Raw genomic sequence first — 16,419 nt, 5'->3', positions numbered from 1 at the left:
TTTAATTTGATGCCATCCAATTTATTAATTCTTGGTATTATTTGCTGAACATTAGAAGTCCTACTGAGGAAGTTGTTGCCTATATCCACATGTTGGAATGTTGACCCTGTTTTCTTCTAGTAGTTGCAAGTTTCTGACCTAAGTTTGATCCATTCTGAGTTGACATTTGTGCAGGGTGAGAGACAGGAATCTAGTTTCATTATTCTACATTTGGATATCTGGTCTTCCTAGCACCATTGGTTAAAAAGATTGTCTTTTCTCCAAGTTATGTTTTTGGTGCTTTTGTCAATGATCAGATGACTGTAGATGTTGGTTTGTCTCTGGGTCTTCCATTTGGTTCTGTTGGTCTATGTGTCTGTTTTTATGCCAGTATCATGCAGTTTATGTTACTATACCTCTGTAGTACAATTTGAAGTCAGATATTGTGATGCCTCCTGTATTCCTTTTTTGGCTTAGAATTACTTTGGCTATTCTTCCAAATGAATTTTAAGATTATTTTTTCTAAGTCTGTGAAGAACATCATTGGTATTTGATGAGGAGTTCATTGAATCTTAGATTGCCTTTGGAATGTAGCCATTTCAATAACAGTAATTCTGTCCATGAATAATGGGAGATCTTTTCATCTTTTAATGTCTTCTTTAATTTTTCTTTTCAGTGTTTTATAATCTTCGTTGTAGAGGTCTTTCACCTCCTTGGTAGGATTTATTCCTAGATTTTTATTTATTTATTTATTTTGAGGCTATCGTGAATGAAATTGCTTTCCTGATTTCTTTTTCAACAAATTTGGAATTGGTGTATAGGAAAGCTATTGATTTTTTGCATGTTGTTTCCTATCCTGACATCACCAGTTTTTTATAAACTTCTTGTGACGCAGTTACCATGTTATTCAGCTCTATGTTCTTTCCCCCCTCCTTTTCCTTTGCTTTTTTTTTTCTTTTTATAATCTGCCATTTTATATCTATGGAATCTAGGATAACATCAGTGTCCTTATCTGTAAACTGGGAGTAATAATAACAATACCTATTTTACTGATTTGTGAGAGTTAATAAGATAATGCTTGTGTAAGGTTAAATGAGATAATCTATGTAAAACCTTAGTACAGACCTTGGCACTCAATAAATGGAAGACATTTATATATTTATTATTATTTTACTTATATATATTTACATATTTTTAACAATTTTTTAACCTTTATCTTATTTATATATTTTTTATGTGGTAGGATAGAATCCAGTGCCTCTCATGTGCTAGGCAAGTGCTCTACCACTGAGCCACCACCTCAGCCCTATTTATATTTTTGTACTGGGGTTTGAACCCAGGGGCACTTAACCACTGAGTGACATCCTCAGCCCTTTTTATATTTATTTAGAGACAGAGTCTCACTGAATTGCTAAGCCTCACTAAGTTGCTGAAGCTGACTTTGAACTCGAGATCCTCCTGCCTCAGCCTCCCTAGCTTTTTGGATTACAGTCATGGCAGACTGACATAAAATGAAGGGTCACACTGTGCCTATGAGCTGGGGAAAATATATACAGGATGGACCACAGGTCAACTGCATGTATGGTTTCTTCAAATGTTTTATGAGTACATGACTTTACAACCAAGGTTTGATGTTTTTTTTTTTTTTTTTTTTTTTGGGTGCTGGGGATCGAACCCAGGGCCTTGTTGCAAGCACTCTACCGACTGAGCTATCTCCCCAGCCCCAAGGTTTGATGTTTTGATGCCCACCTAAAAGATTGGAGATGTGGGGAGTGGTCAGTTTCCTTCCTCCTTGCCCTTCCCAACACATCTTTGTGACTTTTTCTTATCCACTTTCAGAAACAAGCCTTCTAGGCACTGACTTGTATTTGCCCCACTAGTGTACACTCTATCATAACACCACCATAAAATGGGTATTATTATTATTGGTGTATGTGTGTATATGGTGCTGGGTTTTGAACTCAAGAGTTTTGTTCATACTACCACTGATTTACATCCCCTGCCCTAAAAATATCATAAAATGGGAATAAGACCTCAGTAGAGGACCATTAGCCTTGTGAGGCTAGGGGCTAACTACTGGACTATGACCCTCTGGCTTGATCACCCAATGGACAACCCACCTCCAAATACTTTGATGTAAGCTGAAACATACATCCCAAACAAGATCCCCCAATGGGGAAACAGGATCTTGCTCAATATTTCTGAGCCAGAAGAGAAGTCCAACCCCTCTGGATCATACATATCTCACCTAATTATGTACTCTAATAAAAACCTGATCTTAAGCCCTGGCATCATCTTTCACTCTTTCAATTGAACACACTCTCTCACTCTACTCAAAAAATGTGTACTTTTGCCTTTCACTTTCTAAAAACCTCTTCCTCTCTGTTGTAAAAACTGATTCCTATCAGGTTTGGTGTCATATGCACCAAATAGAGCCGGGTGTGGTGGTGCAGGCCTATAATTCCAGTGACTCATGAGGCTAAGACAGGAGGATTGTTAAGTTTGAGGCCAACCTCAGCCATTTAGCAAGACCCTCAGCAACTTAGCAAGCCCCTGTATCCAAAAAAAAAAAAAAGACTAGGACTGGGAATGTACTCAGTGGTAAAGCCCCCTTATTTCTACTCCAGTATCAAACATAAATAAATAAATAAATAAAACCTAACTTGGTCTTAAATTTTTAAATATTCTGCAATGGAGACAAGAGCCTAGAAGGTCCAGGTACAGGTCTCCTTTACACCTCCCCAGACACCAACACAGTGACAAAGAGGATAACTGACACCAACACAGTGACAAAAAGGATATGCTAAAATCTTGCAGGACCCAGGACATATGGCACATGCAGGTAATACCAATATTGGAAGGATAAGGAAGGAGAATCACAAGTTGGAGAGCAGCCTGAGTAGATTAGCAAGATCCTGTATCAAAATAAAAAAAATCAAAAGAGCTGGGGATGGAACTCAGAGGTAGAGCACCCCTGGGTTCAATCCCCAGGTTAATGGGAAAGAAAAAAAAAAAAAAAAGATTTTAGGGAGTAAGGCTCAAGAACAGCTTACCTGTAGCCAATATTTACTATATGTTAAAAAATTGTCCTAAATACACGTCATGGATTATCTCACTCAATTCTTATCCAACTGAATAACAGGAATTAATACCATGATCCTCATTTTATCAATGAATGATCTGAATCCGGGTAGGATGGCTCAGAATTCATGTTCCTGAGCTCTATCCTCCACTGTTTTGCAATTTAAAAAAAAAGAGAATTTTGCATTCGTATACTGTATATTATTTATATTATATGGCAATAAAATTGGCTTTACAATCTTTAATATTGTATTAATCTGAACCTGGCATGGTCGCAGGTGACTAATTTCAGCATCTGGGAAGGCTGAGGCAGGAAGAACACTAGTTCCACACCAGACTCAGCAACTTAGTGAGATCCTGTATCAAAATAAAACATAAAAAACAAAAAATCTGGGGATGTAACTCAGTGGTATATGGTGTACTGGGTTCAATCCCCAGTGCCCCCCCCAAAACCCCAAAAAGTATTAATATAAAACTACATAACTTTTCTCAAATCACTTCTAAATCACACCCAATGGGCCAGGCACAGTGGCTCACGACTGTAATCCCAGCGACTCAGGAGGCTGAGGCAGGAGGACTGAAAGTTCAAGGCCCTAAGCAACTCAGTGAGACCTAGTCTCTAAATAAAATACATAAAAGGGCTGGAGATGTAGTTAAGAGGTGAAGTACCCCTGGATTCAATCACCAGCATCAAAAATAAATATAAATAAATAACACCCAGAGCTGCCATCTTGCGTCCCCTCGTGTGTGCGCCTAATCTCAGCTGGTCTGCCAGAGACCCCCTGAGCACCAGCCCTAGTCCTCCGCGCGGCCCCATTTCCGCTCCGACAAGATGAAAGAAACTATCATGAACCAGGAAAAACTCGCCAAACTGCAGGGCACAAGTGCGCATTGGTGGGAAAGGAACTGCTCGCAGAAAGAAGAAGGTGGTTCATAGAACAGCTACAGCAGATGATAAAAAACTTCAGTTCTCCTTAAAGAAGTTAGGGATAAGCAATATCTCTGGTATTGAAGAGGTGAATATGTTTACAAACCAAGGAACAGTGATTCACTTTAACAACCCTAAAGTTCAGGCATCTCTGGCAGCAAACACTTTCACCATTACAGGCCATGCTGAGACAAAGCAACTGACAGAAATGCTACCCAGCATCTTAAACCAGCTTGGAGCAGACAGTCTGACTAGTTTAAGGAGACTGGCTGAAGCTCTGCCCAAACAATCTGTGGATGGAAAAGCATCACTTGCTATTGGAGAGGATGATGATGATGAAGTTCCAGATCTTGTGGAGAATTTTGATGAGGCTTCTAAGAATGAGGCAAACTGAACTGATCAACTTCTGAAGAAGATAAACTTGAAGAAGTTACTGGGAGCTGCTATTTTATATTATGACTGCTTTTTAAAATTGTTTTGTTTATGGATCTGATAAAATCTAGATCTAATATTTTTAAGCCCAAGCCCCTTGGACACTGCAGCTCTTTTCAGTTTTTGCTTATACACAATTTATTCTTTGCAGCTAATTAAGCTGAAGAAGCCTGGGAATAAAGTTTGAAACAAAGGTTAATAAAGTTCTTTGCCTAGTAAAAAAAAAAAAACAACAACACCCAAAGAATGACAAAAACAGTTCAAAAAGTTCCCAAGAGAGTTGGTAAGACAGTGCTGTAGCTGGGCACAGTGGCATACACCTGTAATCCCAGTGACTCCAGAAGATGAGATAGGAGGATAGCAAGTTGGAGGACAGACTCAGCAATTTGGTGAGGGCCTAAGCAATTCAGCAAAACACTACTTCAAAATGAAAAGGATTGGGAATGTAGTTCAGTAGTAAAACACCCCTGGGTTCAACTCCTAGTATTCCCCCCCAAAATGCTATATATTGTTATGAAAAGTCTTCCAGGTTTAAAAAAAAATTGCAAATCTTCATGTGTGTGTGTGTGTTTTCAGTGCCAGAATTAGAATCCCAGGGCTTTCCACGTGCTCACTCCTGGTCTTCTTTGTAATATTTAACACCAAGCTTTGGAGTCAGATTGGATTACAGACTAGACTCTTTACTGAGCTTCTGCTTTCTTTTCTTTTTGGCACTGGGGAATGAACCCCGGGGCACTATATCACTGAGCTACATCTCCAGCATTTTATAACAACAACAACAACAACAACAACAACAACACTGGCTTTGAATTTGTGATCCTTCTGCCTCAGCCTCCCTAGTTGGCTGGGTGCGCCACCTTGCCCAGCCCTTGCTTTCTTATCTGTAAAATTGAGATGGTATGAATATCATAGTGCTGTTTTCAATTATTTATTTAAATTAGGTTATTATTATTATTTTGAGGTACTGGGGTTTGAACCTAGGGGCCCTTTGCCACTGAGCTATATCCTAATTTTTTTTTTTTTGAAACAGTCTTGCGTTAGCGAGATTAAGTTACTGAGGCTGACCTCGAATTTGCTATCCTTCTGCCTCAGTCCCCCGAGTAGCTGGTATTACAGGCGTGCACCACCGTTCCTGGTTCGTAGATCTGTTTTTAGAGTTAAACCAGATTATACTGTAAAAGTACACAGAGCATGTCACCAGGTAATCCGTCAATGTATGTTACCTTTTTCTCTGCTGGGGTGCAATGGAGGGTGATAAAGAGGAAGTATTCTCCGTAAAGGGCGATACATCCTCTTACAGTGCTTCGAGGAAAAATCCAGAGGAAACCATACATCCTTCTAAGACCACAAACATCACTTTTATCCCATTGCACAGAATCTGCCCAGGAACTACACACTATTTTCCGTCCAATCAGATCACCCCGAAGGTATATGGTATTGTTCCTTCTCAATCCTTTCTTGTCCCTATTCCTATCCCCAGCTTTCCAGTCCACCTTTTCAACTTTATTATCCAGTCCACCGGGTCAGTGCTCTCCTCCGCACTTCTTGCTCTAATTTTCGGGCCTCAGTAGCTCTTGGCCAAATGAGGATGTAATTGTTTCTTTTTCCCCCTGCCTCTTCAGGCTGGTACAAGGGAGATTTCTGATTGGTTATTTCTGAGCAAGAGCTAGCCAATGATAGTCACTCTTTTTCGGAGCGGACGGGGAGCAAGTATTATTGCTGATGATTGGTCGGAGTGGCCCGAGTCAGGAAAATGGCTGCGAGTGCCTCTGTAGTCCCAGTGGCGGTGACGGCGACGGTGGTGCCCGGCCTATCCACGAACGCAGATTTCTCAGATTTGCGGGAAATTAAAAAGCAGCTGCTGCTTATTGCGGGTCTTACTCGAGAGCGGGGCCTGCTACACAGTAGCAAATGGTGAGATGTCGGGGTCGGAAGGGACCGAGCTTGGATCCTTGGCCTTGGGGGTTTGTCAAGCTGATTCAGTTTGTATGCGTGTTACAGGTCCGCGGAGTTGGCCTTCTCCCTCCCCGCGCTGCCTTTGGCCGAGCTGCAGCCGCCGCCGCCTATTACCGAGGTAAGAGCTTCTTTACATTGAGCGATCCTCGCCAAAGGAATGTACTTGAAGAGGCACTGAGTGCTCTGTCACTGGAAGGGAGCTAACGGTTTAGCAGAAATGTTTGTTAGAGGGAATACAAGCGTTTAAAGAGCTGGGTGTTTTTAAGTGGTTTTTATCCGTTTTTTTTTTTTTTTTTTTTTTTTTTTTTTTTTGGTGGTTCTTTTATTTTATGCTAGAGAGAATACGTATACAATCATTGCCTAAGATTTCAGTCTTTGCACGCGAATGATGTGAACCTACATTGTGTACTACCATACAAATGAAAAGTTGTACCTCATTTGTGTACAATGAATCAAAATGCAGTCTGTAAAAATAAAAAAAAAAAAGTAAATAAAAGCTAAAAAAAAAAAAAGATTTCAGCCTATGGGGTTTTGTGACCCAACTTAGAAAATACTCAAAGATGAGAAAAAGCAAAGTTTTTGCAACAGCGTGAAATTATTCTTACTCTGTTGTCTGATCCACATTGCAAAATGGTTAAGAGTGTGGGCTCTGGGTTCACATCTAAAACTAAAGACTTCAGGCAACTTACTTAACCTCCTGAGCCCAGTTCTTTTATCTGAGAAATGAGAATAATAATATTTTCTACTTTGTGGGGGCAATTTAGTAAATTAGATAATAGTAGGCACTGAGTAAATACAGGACTCAGTAAAATTAGCTATTCTTAACATTTCCATTAACAAGAGGGAGGTGACCTGGTAGTAGTATCTACTTTGTGTCTATATTCCAATCATATGCTTTGCTGCTATCATTATTGTGAGCAAGTGAATTCTAAGTGACAGCCTTCCATCTGTAGATAATATTAACAATAGTTGGATTTTCAAGAAGATTAATTAAGACAATAAAGGTAAAACCTTTATTTCTTCTTTTTAGAATTACAGGTAAAACTTAATTACTCTTATATGACTTTTTTGAGTCAGTGTGATTTATCTCTTATTAGCTTTTACTTCCTTGTGACCACTGTCACAGTGCCTAGGCACATTAATGGTCCTGAATAGAATAAAAATTGCTGAATGTGTAAATAAAGCACAATACCGGGTAAGAAGTAGAGCCTCAGTAAATATTCCTCCCTCTTACAGCTAACATACAGGGATTTTATAGATATTGCAGAAACCTAAGCATTATTGAATTATTAGAAAGTAATAGCTGTTGGTACCGGGTATTGCATGCCTATAATCCCAGAGACTGAGGATGCTGAGGCAGGAGGATCACTAGTTCCAGGCCAGCCTCTGCAATTTAGTGAGACCCTGTCTCAAAATAAAAGAGATGGAGATGTGGCTTAGTGGTAAAGTGCTCCTGAGTTCAATCCCCAGGATGGGTGGGGTGGAGGGAGTATTAGCTGCTGGTTAGTTTCAACTTACTTTGTATTGATTTAGTGACTTCCTTTTCTAATTTGTTGGGTAGTTAGTGTTCTCTGGGGAGTGTGCCTAAAAAAACCCAGAGAAGCATTTTAATCTCATTTAGCCTTGATCTAAAGTTTAAACTAGAGTAAACCTTAAAACATTGGTTTTCAAAGAATTACTGAAATCAAAGATTCTTTTGCTGTGTTCAAATCTGTATAGTAACCATTTGTTATATAAATATTCTCGCCTTTGGATGTGGTGGTGCTTCCTGTAATCCCAGCGACTCAAGAGTCTGAGACAGGAGGATTGCAAATTTGAGGCCAGCCTCAGGAATTTAGCGAGACCTTGTCTCAAAATAAAAAATAAAAAGAACAGGGGATGTGGCTCAGTGTTTAAGTAACCTTGGATTCAATCCCTGGTACCAAAAAAAAAAAAAAAAAAGTGACTGAGACTAATTTAACTGTGACTACTTTGGTTTAAAAACTCAGCCATAATGCTAAATAGGTCTGAATTACATTATGTATAACCTTCCTTAGAACATTCTAGGTACGTCTCATAAGCAAGAATGAAAATAAAAAGCCAAGTAGTTCAAATAGTAAAACTGTGTGGGTTTTTTTTTTGTTGTTGTTGTTTGTTTGTTTTGGTTCTAGGGAATGAATTCAAGTGCACTTTACCACTGAATTATTTTGTGTATGGTCTATAGTATGTATGTTTGCACAGTGTTATGTAATTGGAATGATTTTCGTTATAATCCATTTTTTCCCTGGACTTGCCAGTTGATTTTTTCCCTCAACTCAAAAACAGTGACTATTTTTTATTCAGCAAGGTATAATGCACCAACACTGCAAAAACAGAGACAGGCAGGTGGATAATGCAGCGTTGGTGAGAGGAATGTGAAAGGGACCTTCAGAATCCTAAGCTGAATGGCAATATTTAGGATATGTTGATTCAGTGAAGAAGATACTAAATATGTTGTGATTCCACTTTCGTATTTGGGTCAAGATGGATAAGAAGAAATGAAGTTTTTCATGTTTTAATTAACTCATTCCTAGAATTTGGGGGATCATATATTTTTCTTTTTTTGGTACCTGGCATTAAACACAGAGGCACTTAAGCACTGAGCACCCCAGCCCTTTTTTTGAATTGTTTAATTTTGAGACAGTGTCTCACTAAGTCACTTAGGACTTCACTAAATTTTTGAGGCTGGCTCTGAACTTGTTATCCTTTTCCTTCTCCCTGAGCCATTGGGATTACAGGTGTGCACCACAGTGCCCAGTAGAATTATGTTTTTAACTTAAATGTACTATGAATTATAGCTGTAATTTATGCCTTCAACAATGCTAATATTTGACAAGACTTTGTTGAAATACAGAAAATATGAGTGATTACACACTGGTATATTGTATTTATGTAGGAATTTAAAAAATAAGAAAGAGAATGCCACATATTAATGCTGGACGTTTTAAGTGACTTTTTTCATGTTTTCCTCATATCAGATCTGTAAGGTCAATATTACTTGTTCTACTTTACAGAAGAAATGAATATTCAGCCAGGAGTGATGGCACACTCCTATAATCCCAGTGATTAGGCTAGGGCAGGAAGATTGCAGGTTTGAAGCCATCCTGGGCTGTTTAGTGAGACCCTGTCTAAAAATAAAAAATGGACCAGGGATGTAGCTCAATGCTGAAATGTCCTTAGGTTCACTGCCCCCCAAACCTGCCAAAAAAAGGGAAATGGATGCTGAATTCATGAAACAAAGAGACCAAGGAATCAGAATATGAATTCAGGTCCCTGAACACCAAAATATTTGCAACTTCTGAATGACATTTGAAGAAACAATAGAAGTTTCTGAGTATGTTGATTTAGGTTTTTCTTTTTCTTTTTTTTTTTTTTTTTTATACTGGAGATTGATCTCGGGGACACTTTACTACTGAGATACACTCCCAATCCTTTTTATTTTTTTATTTTGAGGCAGAGTGTATCTAAATTGCTGAGACTGACCTTGAATTTACAGTATTCCTATCTGAGCTTCCCAAGTTGCTGCGATTACAGGCTTGTGGCACTGTGCCCAGCTATGTGTGTTGGTTTAGTTTTTTAAATTTTTGTCTTTTGCCAGGCTTTGTGGTGCATACCTATAATCCTAGCTACGTGGGGGGCTGAGGCAGTAGGATTGCAAGTTCAAGTCTTGCCTGGGAAAGTTAGTGAGACCCTGTCTCAAAATAAAATAGAAGAGTTGGGATGTAGTCCTAAGGTTCACTGCCCAGCAAAAAGAATAAAAAAAGGCTCAGGGTAGAGCACCTGCCTTGTTCAATACCTAGTTTCTCAAAAAAAAAAAAAAAAAAAAGTGCATGTGTGTGTGTGTATGTCTTTTTCACCTTTTTATTTGAAAAAGTATTTTGGAAAAAGTGTTCTTTGACTTGCCTGATAGTACATATATAAAAATAATATACATACATCTACGTATGTGTTAGCTTTCTCAGAGGAGAAAAAAATCATGTTTCCTATATTTTGAAATTATTGAATGTGTTTCTTATATTTGAACTTTTGTTGTCCTATTTCCAATTATTTACATAAACTTGTCTCTTTTCTAGGAGGATGCCCAGGATATGGATGCTTATACCCTGGCCAAGGCCTATTTTGATGTTAAAGAATATGACCGTGCAGCACATTTCCTACATGGTTGTAATAGCAAGAAAGCCTATTTCCTATATATGTATTCCAGATATCTGGTGAGGGCCATGTTAAGATATTTTTTTGCCTTCAGTGAAGCATTCATATTTAGAACTAAATGGGAAAAGCCCAGCTTGAGTTGGTTTTTAAATTTATAATTTAGTGGAGGATGGTGGTGCATGCCTATAATCCTAGTGACTTGGGAGACTGAGTCAAGAAGATCACAAGGTTGAGGTCAGCTTTGGCAACTTTGCAAGACCCTGTCTCAAAATTAAAAGGGCTGGAAATGTAGCTCAGTGCTTATGTAAAGTGACCTTGGGCTTAATCCCCAGTACCGATAAATAAACTAAGTAACTCAGTTATCACTTTATTTGTAGTACATTTTTAAAAAAATTTTTGTAGTTGTAAATGGACCAGCATGACTTTGTTTTTATGTGGTGCTGAGGATTGAACCTAGTGCCTCACACATGCTAGATAAGTGCTCTGCCACTGAGTTACAGCCCAGCCTACATTTGTTATTTTGTTTTATGGTTATTAAATTGTGAATGTAAAGGGCAATACAAGTAAAGTTAATACTATATTCAAAAATAATTTAAGTTTATTATTTAATTCTGGAACATTATGAATGTGTTTTCCTTCTTTTTTGTTTTTTGGGTTTTTTTTGGTATGTGCAGATCTTTTAAAATATTTTATAAGGTTGGGGAGGTAGCTCAGTGTAGAGTGCTTGCCTAGCATGTACAAGGGCTTGGGTTTTGATAACCAACACTGCAAAAAAAAAAAAAAAAAAAAAAAAGGATTGTATACATATTATATATATTATGTACATTTCCAGATGTAAGCTTTTATTTTTGGTATCAGGAATTGAATTCAGGGGTGCTTAATCATTGAGCCACCTCCCCAACCCTTTTTATTTTTTATTTAGAGCCACAGTCTTGCTAAGTTGCTTAGGGGCTTGCTAAGTTGCTGAGGTTGGCTTTGAACTTGTGATCATCCTGCATTAGTCTCCCAAGTAGCTGGGTTATAGGCTTGTACCACCAAGCCTGGCTAGAGTCCTATACTTTTAATTGCTTAAAATTTATTACTGTACTTAACTATTTTGGTGCTCAAATTATGCCACATTAGCCAGTGGGAGCCCCCAAATGGTTGTTTGAAATTAATAACCATTTTTTTTGGACTTGAACTCTTTAGGTAAAATCAGGCTGCTAGTTTTAAAATGTGTTTCAGAATAAACTGAAAAAAGATCTACCTACTTATTGAATTTCTCTTACAGTCTGGAGAGAAAAAAGAAGGATGATGAAACTGTGGATAGCCTAGGTATGAATTTTTTTTATCTCTCTTCTTTTGGTCTAAAAAGTAGCATTGCAAACTTAAGTGCCTTTTGGAGCCAGTCAGGTAATATCAATGAACTGAGAGACACTGTTGCAAATCATACAGCACATGGCTTAACTGAGCTACCTGACTGTCACCCAGCTTCAGCTGAGGGTTGCCTTGTGGCGATCTGGGCCTGATGTTATTAGGGCCTTCCTCCCTTGACCCTTCTCTGTTTCCTGCAACGTGAAGCTAAAAATTCAGATTTTTAATTGAGGTATCTGATTTTTAGACATTGATAACTAATTCAAATTAAAAATCCCAACAACCTCTGTGGGTATAACAAAATAGGACTGCAGACCCCTTATTACTTGGAATTTCTAGAATAAAGTAAACGGATTGTTTAAGATATCAATGGACACTCATGAGTATTTGCTAGAGGTTTCAGATATAACTTTGGTTGAAACTAAAGGGAATATATACATCTATGAAAATGAAAACCAGCATCCTTCCCTTAGATCAGAGACTTTGTTTCTTTTTCAGGACCCCTGGAGAAAGGACAAGTAAAAAATGAGGCTCTTAGAGAATTGAGAGTGGAGCTCAGCAAAAAGCATCAAGCTCGGGAACTTGATGGATTTGGCCTTTATCTGTAAGTGTTTTTTATAGTAATTTGGAACTTTCTGTATCTTTTGTGTGTGTGTGATTGAACACAGGGCCTTACACATGCTAGGCAATTGCTCTACCACTGAGTTACATCCCCAGCCCTCTTTTTTATTTTGGGACAGGGTCTAACTAGGTTGCCAAGACTGGCCTCAAACTTGTGATCCTCCTGCCTTAGCCTCCTGAGTAACTGGAATTATAGGCTTACAATACTGCACCCAACTTCTATAACATATTCTTGAGTATAAGGGAGATGTTATAAAGCATTAACTTCTCCTGTGATTATTTCCTTCTTTCTCAGGTATGGTGTGGTACTTCGAAAACTGGACTTGGTGAAAGAGGCCATTGATGTGTTTGTGGAGGCTACTCATGTTTTGCCTTTGCATTGGGGAGCCTGGTTAGAACTCTGTAACCTGATCACAGACAAAGAAATGGTAAATTGAGATGAGCTACATGAAGAGCCCTCTGCTTCTGAGCTTTACATAATTCTATAATAATGTAATGGTGGCGGGTGGGGGTGTGCAGTTTTTCCCATATGACCTTTGTCTATAGTTAGCTCTTTGCTATATCTTTAGTCCCTTTCACAGTTTCAGAATTTAGATCTTCATTGGATGATGACTAGCTCTTGCTCAGTAGCTAGTAGTAATGGATTCACCTTCAAATTTGCTATAACTTGTTTTATGGAATTAATGTTATAGTTTCTCCTCTAGTTCCAGTGATGCCATAGGAAAGGTTTCTCTGATATCAAGGATTATACTAAAATATGTTTTCAGGCCTCTTCTGAGATGTCATGGATTCTGTAAAGATTTGGAGATATATTAGTGAAATAATGTACGTGAAACTGCTTTATTAATTATAATTGTTTTGTTAGTCACTATTAGAAGACTTTGTTGTGTTCATTCTGCTATTCTTCAGTGGCTAATGGAAGCAAACACAATTCTTTTTGTTGGCTTTAAAGAGCCAAAATGATTTATGCTAAAAATCTGTGTCTGAGATCTGACCTTCATTTACTTGTATTCATCCATCTCTATCTCCTAGACTTTCATTGAAAGTTTTATCTCTGAACTTAAAATATGCAAAACCAAATTTCTCCTCTTGCTTACCAAATTATTCTTCTTGCTATCTTGATATCTCATTACTTTCACTATTTCTCAAGACACTCACATCTTGACACCTCAGAGTCATATTTATTTGTCTCTCCCTTTCTCTTATTTTCTTTAGTCAGTCATGAGACAGTGTCATGATTACTTTCTTGTGTACATCTCTTTGTCTTGGTTCCCTTTGTCATCTCAGTTATCTCAAATTTGAATTACTTATAAGTAATAGATACTTTCTAGCTTTCCCATTTTACACTTACATTCAAAGTCATCCTACATATCGTTTCAGAATTTATTCTTGACATGAATGACACGACATCATGTCATTCTCTTGGCAGAAATGTGCAGTAGTTTTCTATGTACCCATTGTCTGTGCATGGTAGGATATGCCCTACCAGTCTAATCTTATTTTTCCTGTTTTTCTGTATATAACTTCCTCAAATCAAGCTAGTTTCCTCATCCTACTCACATACATCATATCTGTTTTGGCCCTACTTATGTTGTTGTCCTTGCCTAGAATGGTTATCTTCTTCCTTTTTCCTCTCCTTTTCTCTATTTAAATCCTCCCCATTGTCTAAGACTCCACCTTAAATTTTACCTTTTCTTTAAAACCTATCCCGAGTAGGTAATTCTTCCCTAATTGTTGCTTTTAAGCCTATTCACTTAGTTGGATTACCCTGTACTCATTATTAGGTGCTCTATAATTTTAGTGATGAATCCTTTAAAAATAAAGACGTTCTTTGATTTTCGTTTGGGAGAGAGGTCAAATTTATTAAGTGTGTCCCTCTCTCTCCTGCTGCCAGCTGAAGTTCCTGTCTTTGCCAGACACCTGGATGAAAGAGTTTTTTCTGGCTCATATATACACAGAGTTGCAGTTGATAGAGGAGGGCCCTGCAAAAGTATCAGAATCTCATTGATGTGGGCTTTTCTAAGAGCTCATATATTGTTTCCCAAATTGCAGTTGGCCTATCACAATACAGAGGTGAGTGATAAGGATAATGAAATACCATCAGACCTTGATAGGTGCACTCTGTTGTTTTCTGAATTTGCTATGTTCTTTCTGCAGATATTGACAAAGCCCTCTCCATTTTAATGAGCTAACGGAAACAAGACCCTTACAGGATTGAAAATATGGACACATTCTCCAACCTTCTTTATGTCAGAGTAAGCTGCTTTTCTTACTTGGGTTTGATTAAGTGCTTTTGTATTTTAATCTCCTAGATTGGATTGATTATTTTTGTTAGCTATAAGAGAAATTATTTAGAGAGCCCTTTTTCATTATTTTCTTTTTTCTCCTAGAGCATGAAATCTGAGTTGAGTTATCTGGCTCATACCCTCTGTGAAATTGACAAATACCGTGTAGAAACATGCTGTGTAATTGGTAAGAGTTAACTACATTTTTTTCTTTTAAGATTTATTTTTGTGGGGCTGGAGTTGTGGCTCAGTGATAGAGTACTTGTAGGCACTGGGTTTGATTCTCAGCACTGCATATAAATAAATAAAATAAAGGTCCAATGACAATTAAAATAAACATTAAAAAATTTTATTTTTTATTACAAATATCACGAATGTAAAAATAATAGCAGGATTAAAGTGTAAAGGTGGTAGAATTATGTACCAGAGAATATGAAGCTCCCTGTCATCCCACCCCTAAGATTGTTTGGGGAACATGACTCCAGAATGTCTTTTGTGTTGAAAACCAAAAATGTGTTTGTTGATAATATGTAAAACCTGTATCATTATGCATACTGCTTTGTAGCTTTATTTTTAAGCTTAATGATACATGTTTACCATCTTTCATATTAGTACATTTTAATTTGTATTATTTATGATAATAGTACCTTTTTAATTTTGGTGTTGGAGGTTGAATCCAGGGCCTTATACATGCTAAGCATGCACACTATCACAGAGCTACACCCTCAGTCCTCAGCATCTTATTATCTATTTCTTTTTTTTTGTGGTGCTGGGGATTGAACCCAGGGCCTTGTGCATGTGAGGCAAGCACTCTACCAACTGAGATACATCTCCAGCCCCTTATTATCTATTTCTATTGAATATTTCTATTTAATAATTTTGTTTATTGATTTTTTTTTTTTTTTTTGTGGGTGGTGCTGGGAATCAAACTCAGGAGTACTCTACCTCTAAGCTATATCCCAGCCCTTTTTATTTTATTTTTATTGTTATTTTTATTTTATTTTTATTTTATTTTTGGGTACTGGGGATTGAACTCAGAGTTACTTTACCACTGAGCTACATCCTTAGTCTTTTTTTTTTTTTTTTTTTTCATTTTTGAGACAAGATCTCCCTAAGTTGTTAAGGGTCTCGTTAAGTTGCTTAGGCTGGGCCTTGAACGTGCAGTCCTCCTACCTCAACCTCTGGAGTTGCTGGGATTACAAGCATGCAACACCACACCTGGCTTTATTTAATAATTTTTTAATAATATAAGTTGTGACTAGTGTTTGTTAACAAATAAAAATTGCTTAAAGAAACATCTTTATGCATATACAGTTGTTTTTGGATGCTTGAACCTATTTTGTGTAATAAGCTCCTAATAGTAAAAGACTGGGTCAAGGGTGTGTTTGTTTTAAACTTTAATATGACTAAAAAGGCCTGGCGAGGTAGTGCACCCCTGTAATCCCAGAGATTTGGAAGACTGGGCAGGAAGATCTAGAGTTCAAAGCTGGGCTCGGCAACTCAGCGAGACCCTGTCACTAAATAAAATACAAAAAGGCTAGGATGTGACCCAGTGGTTAAGTACCCCTGGTTCAATCCCTGGTCTCCCCCAAAAATATATATACATATGACTAA

General features: G+C 37.8%; 1 protein-coding gene and 1 pseudogene across 1 annotated transcript in view; both read left to right on the top strand.

The window, feature by feature from the left end:
- Positions 1–3,877: 3,877 nt before the first annotated feature.
- LOC124987237 (transcription factor BTF3-like) lies at positions 3,878–4,638 on the top strand (annotated as a pseudogene).
- Positions 4,639–6,166: 1,528 nt separating this feature from the next.
- The window catches only part of Cdc23 (cell division cycle 23), a 21,814-nt gene continuing 11,561 nt past the window's right edge, over positions 6,167–16,419 (top strand). The window contains 10 exon segments of the mRNA XM_053743418.1: positions 6,167–6,334; positions 6,422–6,494; positions 10,468–10,611; positions 11,824–11,860; positions 12,398–12,503; positions 12,816–12,948; positions 14,415–14,498; positions 14,500–14,593; positions 14,678–14,775; positions 14,911–14,992. Of these exon segments, the coding sequence (XP_053599393.1) occupies positions 6,174–6,334; positions 6,422–6,494; positions 10,468–10,611; positions 11,824–11,860; positions 12,398–12,503; positions 12,816–12,948; positions 14,415–14,498; positions 14,500–14,593; positions 14,678–14,775; positions 14,911–14,992 (1,012 nt within the window). The 5' untranslated portion in view covers positions 6,167–6,173.

Source organism: Sciurus carolinensis, chromosome 6, assembly GCF_902686445.1.
Source record: "Sciurus carolinensis chromosome 6, mSciCar1.2, whole genome shotgun sequence".
Classification (NCBI taxonomy): Eukaryota; Metazoa; Chordata; class Mammalia; order Rodentia; family Sciuridae; genus Sciurus; species Sciurus carolinensis.
Note: the sequence above shows the minus strand (reverse complement) of the source record. Positions and strands in the feature narration are given on the sequence as shown.